This window comes from Macrosteles quadrilineatus, unplaced genomic scaffold (genome assembly GCF_028750875.1).
Source record: "Macrosteles quadrilineatus isolate MER2022 unplaced genomic scaffold, UCM_ALF_1.0 Scaffold_1__1_contigs__length_201487025, whole genome shotgun sequence".
Taxonomy (NCBI): Eukaryota; Metazoa; Arthropoda; class Insecta; order Hemiptera; family Cicadellidae; genus Macrosteles; species Macrosteles quadrilineatus.
In genome coordinates, this window is record NW_026542594.1 from 19,051,549 (window position 1) to 19,061,046 (window position 9,498).

The 9,498-nt window shown below is 37.3% G+C and overlaps 1 protein-coding gene across 2 annotated transcripts in view; it reads right to left on the reverse strand.

The window, feature by feature from the left end:
• LOC129004589 (protein suppressor of forked) overlaps positions 1 to 9,103 on the reverse strand; it is a 137,913-nt gene extending 128,810 nt beyond the window's left edge. For both annotated transcript variants that reach the window (XM_054433142.1, XM_054433143.1), the window contains exons 1-2: positions 8,829 to 9,103; positions 2,114 to 2,305 (exon numbers count right to left, since the gene is read on the reverse strand). In XM_054433142.1, the coding sequence (XP_054289117.1) occupies positions 2,114 to 2,305; positions 8,829 to 8,933 (297 nt within the window). In that variant the 5' untranslated portion in view covers positions 8,934 to 9,103. The remainder of the gene's footprint in view (positions 1 to 2,113; positions 2,306 to 8,828) is intronic.
• Positions 9,104 to 9,498: the final 395 nt, after the last annotated feature.

Consider the following 9,498-nt stretch of genomic DNA (forward strand, 5'->3'; position numbering starts at 1 on the left):
AAATAGGCTCAAAGATAAGCACAAAAAATTAGTTTAAAAATTTGAAAAAATTAACATGGATCTTATGCGTTGCTATGCTGGTTACGAAATAACAACGAAATATAAACAGAAAATCAAAACAAATGGAGGAAACTCCAATCACATGTTTTATTTACAGTGTGGGGTGAAAATAGATAAGTGAGTACATTACATATTTTTGGTCGAGTTTCGACCACTGGACGACCTCTCGTACTTATTTAATACGCAAGCAGATTTTTTGTGACAATTACTCCTCCGAAACTACTGAACCGATTGACATGTTTTTGGTGTCATTGGAAAGAGCGTAACGTGAAGTTGTGCAGGAAACTTTTTTTATAGGGAAATAATTAGAGAGTGAGGTCCTGGGGCCCTTTAAAGTTTCGTATTTCTCCATAAGATTAACATGGGAAACAAACAATGTTATGAAACTCCAGCTGTTGTCATAAATGCTGTTCTGCTATTTAATTTGATTTGTTTACAAGGAGAATTGTTTCTTAGTGCCATGTGTCAATAAGTTATACTTTTGCATATATTTTAAATTATATACACTGTATAAAATGATGGTACTGTATTACATTAAGAGATATTCATTTAAATAATCAATAAGTACGATTGAGCCTTTGCCTATGTTTCCTGGTAAGTATAGTATCTTAAAGAAAAACCAAATTATTATTTTCTGCGTTCTCACCCCGTAGCGAAGCACGGGCAGAGCAACTAGTATTCCTTTAAACTACATCACATATTCCTTTAAAAAATACGTTGATTTACAATATGTAAACGTCAATATACGTAACAGCCAATTTAAAGTATTTTTGGTTTTGGGAAATGTCCTAATGCTATGTCATTTGCATTATTTGTTGCCAATGAAGCCGCAAGACCTTATGAACTAGGAGGCCCCTAACAGTTCAAGAATAAAAGCCAACTTCACTTCAAGTATTCCACTACACCTAACATTCCGTAGAGAGATTATATTGACAACTTTATATTATTGATAAGGCTGAGACAACTAACTGACATCCCCCATTTTAAGGAATTCCAGCTTTAACAGTAACCCCACAATCAATTTCTCAAAACTATGCTAGAGGGTTCATTCATTGGCACAGAAGTACGATATGGACTGACACGACGTGACAAAGGTAAAATCTAACTTACACTGTAACGGATATACCTCCCTTTGAAGTTAGAAAATGTCTTCCCAAAAAATATTTTCTTTTGAAATAAAATCATATTACACGGAAGTGCACTACAAAAGACTACAACTACAAAGGATCCACCAATACGATTTAAATACTATTTAAAGGTTCTTCCAAAGCAAGAGATACCATATAACATACTAATAATAACTCCGGTATGGGGAATATTTTATTCATTGAATGATCAACCAAATTTGGCAACTAAAGCAATTAATATCAGTATAGTTTTTGCACTTATTACACTTAAAAAAATGCTAAATGCTCAAAATATGTATATTTCATTCAATTTATCGCAGTTACATGAATTAACGTAAGCCTTGAGAGTAACCGTCGATTTCGACGGGTTTCACCTAGTTTAATATAATGTATGCTCAATGAGCTAATAATTGGCCTTTTGCCAGTGGAGAAGCTAAGACCAGTTGTTAGCTCTTTGCTAGTTCTAAGGTTAAGATTATTTTTGTGCCATAAACTCACTCCTCAAAATCCTCTTCCATGGTTAGTAGATGTTGATTTACAGAATTTACCAAAATAGTTTATATAAAATTTGTTTAAAATTTTAAAACACGTGTAAACAGTTAGGATAAAATGTAGGCTTCAAGAAAATACTTGTTCGTATAACATTTTTTCATTTTCAGATTTCGCACTACCGTACCACACTTCACGTTTGTTAAATATGTAGGCATCTGTGGTTGGTAGAGCAAAAGGGAGAAAATTAAGAGCAAATAAAACATATTTAAAAACTGTAGGCCTAATATTAAGTTAATTGTTGGGTGTTTTGAAGACTGACCTTAAAGCTATTACAGAATACCTTGTTTATTATACTTCTATGACTATAAAGTAGGCCTAAAAGTCTAGATATAGACCTTTTCCTCAAGGCATACTTAACTATGAGAATTTCTTACCTCTTGTTCAATATAAATTTTCCAATATCTTCCACAAGTGGGAAAATTAGCAACAAGTTCTTCAAAAAACGGTCTGACTTCATTGACGTATCTTGTCTGAGCTTCACGAATAAGTATACCCCAAGCTTCTAGATCCCAGCGGTTCTCTCGAATAGCTTCTTGGGCTCTTACAAGTTTTTCACTTCCCCAATCCTGAAAAAAAGTATTAACGTTTTAATTTTAATTTTGAGCTACATATTAACTTACTTACCTGAAGATAGGTTGTATAGAACTGTTTGCTTAGAAAACAAAATCTAGGCTAAGGGGCTTAAACTTCTGTACCTAGCTCATAATGGGTAAGGGAAAGCAATCTGCTGTTATCTAAGAATATAAAAAGAGTACTGTACTGATTCAATACTGGACTTTACCTTCAGATCAAGTGGGTGTTTTAGAAAAGCCATACAAGCACACACCCGTACTCAAAAAGATCTTGAGAAAATTTTAGGTTGAAACTGAAAAGATACCACCTAACCATAAAAAGTCAAAGGAAACCAAATGAATAATTATGTCCAAGTTTTTGAAATAAAAGTCCCTTGAAAGCAGTTTAAAATGTTTAAATACATAGTAGGCCTACTAAAAACTATGTTAAGGATAACCGGAAGCAGGGGTGCCCGCTCCTATGGTGGAATGACACAGAGTGTGTCGTAGAAATATTTTTGGGGGGGGGGGTTTTGGTAGGTTTTAAATGATTTTGGGGGGGGGGGAAGAGCTATTTCGTACAAATTTAGTGTGAAGAACTAAACAATTTATTAATGTTTTCCTGTATTATTTGCAAGCCTATAAACCAGTGCGTATGTTTTATTTTATATTTACTGGGATGGGACGTTATAAACTATTTATTACACGTAAAGTAGTAGTGTAGTTAATTGATTCTGTTCATTTCGTCTCGTCCTCAGCCCTTGCCAATACTATAGTTTGATGTCGCACAAACACTGGCGTTTTGCATTCTTTCGGTGAAGCAGGTATAGTGGCCATTGGTATATACGCTAACAAAAAACTCTAATAAATAGTTGGCACATTTAATAAAGGAATATGTTTATATATTCAAAATAAATTAAGAGAAAAACATCTTAAATCAAAATATGCGGGGATTTTTTATTCCAAGATCCTGAGTCAACCATTTGTCAACGGATTATTGTGATTCTTCTGTTTAAATAACGATAGTTTTAAGAGTAAGGAAATGTCAAAGCTACAATTTTATTTTTTTGTCTCAATTTTGTTTTAAGTTGATTTTAGTTTTTAACAAGACTAGTAGCCGACGCAATCGTTCAGCTTTTGGTAGGCACATTTATTGAAGTTGACAGCTGCAAACATTCAGCGTGTGCAACAATTTTCAGTATTTAGATAAAAATGGCATGGCCTAACTATGAGTAAATGCCATAACTATTAATATACGATTAGGCCTATTTGTCTGGTAACAGGATATCTGATTTATGATAAATTACTATGTGTTCTATTTTAATTCTTAATAGTCTAGCAGCCGATTTAGTTGTACAACAATATTGCTTATAGCTAAGTGGTAGGTCTAAAAAGTTTATTTATCAAAGGAAATAAGTAATATTGTATATAACCGTTGCTGTATTAACCTCTTCCCTCTAGTTGTAAACATAAAGATTGTAGCAATTATGTTCTTAGACTTTTGTGGAAACTGTAAAATTAAAATGTTTAAAAAATATATTTTAACAGATTGTTGTTTATGATTTTAAATTGCTTAACATGTGGTTGGATTAGGCCTTAAAATATGCATTTTTTATTAAAACAAGGTGATATAGGCCTACTATACACACAATTACAGTTTTTAGAGAACTCCACAATGACATAATTTGCTTTGTTGAACAATTTTGTAATCATGATTTTTAGTTTCTACCAGAGTTCAGAGAAGTAGCAACAATAATAGTCTTTTATCAATGACTTTGGATATTGCAAGCAGTCTTGACATCCTATTGAACATTAAATTTGTAACCTTTTCTTACGTATGTTTCTTGCATGGTTACGTTACGTTGGAATGCACTGAGTACTAGTAGTAGGCAAAATGTTTCCTGTTATATTTTAAATTAACTCATTTTGCAACTGACATTACCGGTAGGTACCTTTCTTCGATAGATTAAGTGTTTACTTAACACCGGCTTCAATTAAACCAAAGAGAATTTTATAAAACTTCATTTTTTATAATTTACTTTAATTTCTACCATCAAATGAACATGTTATGCTATTATTTAGTTTATTTAGCCAATGTGTTTGTAACGGGCCGGCAATCCATATGACATATTAGCCGGATATCGGAGCCCGAGCTCTAGTCTCGAGCACTTTATTAATGGTGTTTCTGAGCATTATTACTTAAGCCGAGATTTCCGAGCCATTCATATTTTAGTTGGAGATACAAATTGCAACATTTTGTTACCTGGGCAAAATAGTCTGGAAGAGCGCTTCTTAGACGAAATGTATGGATATGGATTTATACCTTGTATCAACTCAATAACTCGACCTGCTCGTAATACCTGCATTGATCATTTTTTCGTCAAAATTGCTAATAAATTCCTAACTAAATCAGCAATCCTTCAGTCAAGTTTAGCTGATCATTACCCCATAGCACTACAAATATCTAAACAGCGACACTTCAATAATGATAAAAAGGAAGCTACTTTTTACAAAAAGACCGACTGGAAAATTGTTAATAGCCTCTTAACACGTTCGCTACTGCAATAGTACGAAATTTTTCATTCACACGGACCAGCGACGCACATATGCGACGGCCGGTTTCCACCCATAGACTGCTGTCGCATATATGCGACGGCTAGTCACATTAAAATAGACTGGGGTTCTAATGTTATTAAAATGTTTATATCTTTGTAGTGGTCTATTTGAAGGAACAAATCACAAAAAAAATTGGCAGGGTAATTGAAAACGCATCATTAAATATTAAAATTAACGCTAAAAATACAAAAATCAAACCTTGGATAGCTAGTAATCTTATTACTTTAATAAGAAAGCGGGATATCCTTTTTAAACAATTAAAAAAAGAACCATTCAACCTGTATCTTCGAAATAAATTCACACAGTATCGTAATAGATTGCATTCCCAAATCAAGCATATAATGTTTAATTATTACAAAACCAAAATTGATGAATCCGCGGGTGACGCTCGCAAATTTTGGTCAGTTGTAAACGAGGTTGCTGCGCCGTTTCCGGTTGAGGCGTTTGTTTTTAACTCTGAAACTACCACCTCCCCAGAAACAAAACAAATTTGTAACACATTTAATATTTTTTTCTCTTCTGTGGGATCTGAGTTGGCAATAGGTATCACGGCTTCGGGACGACTGGAGGTGGATGAAGCCGACCACGCGGTTGATTCTGTGTTTGAAATGGTGCCTGTCAACGAGCCCCAGCTTTCCAATATAATAAATAGTATTAAGGGAGGTTCAGCTTCAGGCTGGGATGACATTCCAGTCAGAATTATCAAAGAAAATACAAGCCTTCAGATTCCAATTCAGCACTTAATAAACACAAGTATACACACTGGGAACTTTCCTGATATCTTCAAATTAGCTAAGGTTATCCCGATACACAAATCTGGGGAAAAATCCGTAATTAATAACTATAGACCCATTTCATTGTTACCTGTGATAAGTAAAATTCTAGAGAAATGTGTAAAAATTCAGCTCTTAAACTATCTGGAGAGAGAATATTATAACAGAAAATCAATATGGATTCCGGAAAGGATTAAACACATCGCACTTTATGATCTCACAACATTTATTACCCAAGAAATCAGTAAAAAAAATGAAGTTATGATAACATTCCTGGATCTTGCTAAAGCGTTTGATTCTATTGATAGGAATTTATTACTCAGAAAGCTAAACTTATTAGGTGTCAAAGATACTGCCTTAACTTGGTTTGAAAACTATTTTTACAGTCGAAAACAGTTTGTAGCAATACGTGGAGTGAATACGGTGATAACTTAACACAGACATTAACTATGGAGTCGTCCAAGGAAGCACACTTGGCCCACTTTTATTTTTAATTTACATTAACAATATCTCAAATCTGCCAATTAAACGTAAGGTGTTCCTATTTGCTGACGATACGGCTCTAGTTTCCTCCGGACCAAACTGGGATGTTGTATATGACAGGGCGTCCTCCGACTTGGGCAAGCTCAAACTTTGGTTTGACCACAACATACTATCCTTAATAATGTGTCCAAGACCTATTTACTTTAGATGCGACAGTGGTCCGGGCCATAGGGCCTAGAGTACTGAGGTTGCATGACTACGGGGGTCCATGGACGGCACCGTGCGATTGTGAAATAATTGAACAAGTCGAAAATTACAAATACCTTGGGGTCATAATTGACTACAAACTTAGCTGGGCCCCTCACGTTGAATATATCAACAAAAGATTAAGGAAAATGATCTTCGCTTTACCACAGCTTGGTTGTGTGCTGTCTGTGGACCATTGCAGGTGTGTATACTTTGCGTATGTTCAGTCACTGTTGCAGTACGGGATACTTGCGTGGGGGGCTGCGTCTTCCTCTGTGTTGGCCCCTCTTGCTGTTACCCAGAAATCCATAATCAAACAAATACTAAAAAAAGACCAAAGATACCCTACCATATCTTAGTGATAGAGTAATAGGAGTAATAGATTTTATCGGGCGCGCGCACAACTTATTACTGGTTTTACCCCCCTATATTACTCCCCAAGTACATGATATTGACACTGTCGTGTCCGTTGAAGTGTCCTCTATCTGTTGGCATCATTGTTAATATTGCTTGCGGACGTATTTTTCGGCAATACGGCCAGCAATAGATTTTATCGGGCGCGCGCACTACTTATTGCTGGTTTTACCCCGCTTATATTACTCCCCAGGTACATGATGTTGATACTGTCGTGTCCGTTGAAGTGTCCTCTATCTGTTGGCATCGTCGTTATTATTGCTCGCGGACGTATTTTTCCGCAATACGGCCAGCAATAGATTTGAAAGGGCGCGCGCACTACTTATTGCTGGTTTTACCCCGCTTATATTACTCCCCAGGTACATGATGTTGATACTGTCGTGTCCGTTGAAGTGTCCTCTATCTGTTGGCATCGTCGTTATTATTGCTCGCGGACGTATTTTTCCGCAATACGGCCGGGAATAGATTTTTTCGGGCGCGCCCAATACTTATTGCTGGTTTTACCCCCCCCTAAATTACTCCCCAGGTACATGATGTTGATACTGTCGTGTCCGTTGAAGTGTCCTCTATCTGTTGGCATCGTCGTTATTATTGCTCGCGGACGTATTTTTCCGCAATACGGCCAGCAATAGATTTGAAAGGGCGCGCGCACAACTTATTGCTGGTTTTACCCCCCCTATATTACTCCCCTGGTACATGATATTGACACTGTCGTGTCCGTTGAAGTGTCCTCTATCTGTTGGCATCATTGTTAATATTGCTTGCGGATGTATTTTTCGGCAATACGGCCAGCAATAGATTTTATCGGGCGCGCGCACTACTTATTGCTGGTTTTACCCCCCCTAAATTACTCCCCAGGTACATGAAGTTGATACTGTGGTGTCCGTTGAAGGGTCCTCTATCTGTTGGCGTCGTCGTTGTTATTGCTCGCGGACGTATTTCTCCGCGATACGGCCAGCAATAGATTTGAAAGGGCGCGCGCACAACTTATTGCTGGTTTTACCCCCCTTATATTACTCCCCAGGTACATGATGTTGATACTGTGGTGTCCGTTGAAGGGTCCTCTATCTGTTGGCGTCGTCGTTATTATTGCTCGCGGACGTATTTCTCCGCAATACGGCCAGCAATAGATTTGAAAGGGCGAGCGCACAACTTATTGCTGGTTTTACCCCCCTTATATTACTCCCCAGGTACATGATGTTGATACTGTCGTGTCCGTTGAAGTGTCCTCTATCTGTTGGCATCGTTGTTATTATTGCTCGCGGACGTATTTTTCCGCAATACGGCCGGGAATAGATTTTTTCGGGCGCGCCCACTACTTATTGCTGGTTTTACCCCCCCTAAATTACTCCCCAGGTACATGATGTTGATTATGTCGTGTCCGTTGAAGTGTCCTCTATCTGTTGGCATCGTCGTTATTATTGCTCGCGGACGTATTTTTCCGCAATACGGCCGGCAATAGATTTCTTCGGGCGCGCCCACTACTTATTGCTGACTTTACCCCCCCTTTCTTATTCCCCAGGTACATGATATTGATACTGTTGTGTCCGTTAAACTGTCCTCTATCTGGTGACATCATCGGTTTCATGTTACGCGGTCGCATTTTGCCGCAAAACGGCCAGCAATAGATTTTTTCGGGCGCGCGCACTACTTATGGCTGGAGTTATTGCCAGGTTCACACCAATACACCTGCATGGTTTGTGCATGTTTTCTTGTTTTGTTTTTTGACTAGAGCTTATTTATTTGAATTGTTTCTTGATGGATTTGATTTTGCATGTTTTGTTTATTTAAATGACGAGCCTATTGTACTTGTTGTATTTAATGGCAATAAAGACTTTGACTTTGACTTTGAAGCCTGGGTATGAGCTAGACATAGGGCTTAGGCCTCCATGATTTCAAGATTTACAGTTAAATGCTAAGTAACTTAAATACTTTATATTAGGCATACGATAAACCCTATGACAATGATTCTTACGCATTACTGTGGTTGCATTAGAAAAACTCACCACTCCCATGTAGTCGTTGTTATTGTCTTGTTGGGCCGTAGTTTGTAAAGTCGAAGCCGGAGCCGCCATCGTAACTTCATTTTGCACTGGAGTTATGATATCCATTGCTGAATAACTGTTGCGGAATAGTTGTAACTAATTAAAAAAAATATAATTGTATCCAATAACCATTAAAGATATGATTAATACAATTAATAAGTACCTAAAAAACTTAGCAACTAGCAATGCGAAAATTAAAATAGTCTAGTTGATGTGACGTGACGTGACGAACACTCGTTTACTGAGGACTGACTGAGTCTGAGTCTCAGTCTGCTCTCTGCTCTCGCTCCGAGTCACTGACTACTACTGTACTGAGTCCGAGTCCGAGTCAGTGAGTTCCAGTTCACTTGAGTTGGAGACTTGGAGTTTGGAGTTGCAGTTGAGTTGACTATGGCTGGCCCAGCGCACATGGGGCCCTATTTTTGAAATGGTTGACTGTTGAGTTGAGTGTCGAGTCATTCTATTTCCAATCGTTTCGTATTTTTGAAACGATTGACGGTGGACTTGTACAACCAAAACTACTCAACACCTATCGAGCTGTTGAGTGGAGGTTGACTGCACTTTCTTCTTCCTCTCTTTCGGCCAAAATTACTCTTTTTGAGTCGACGCCATATTGTTTTGTTATTGCTTT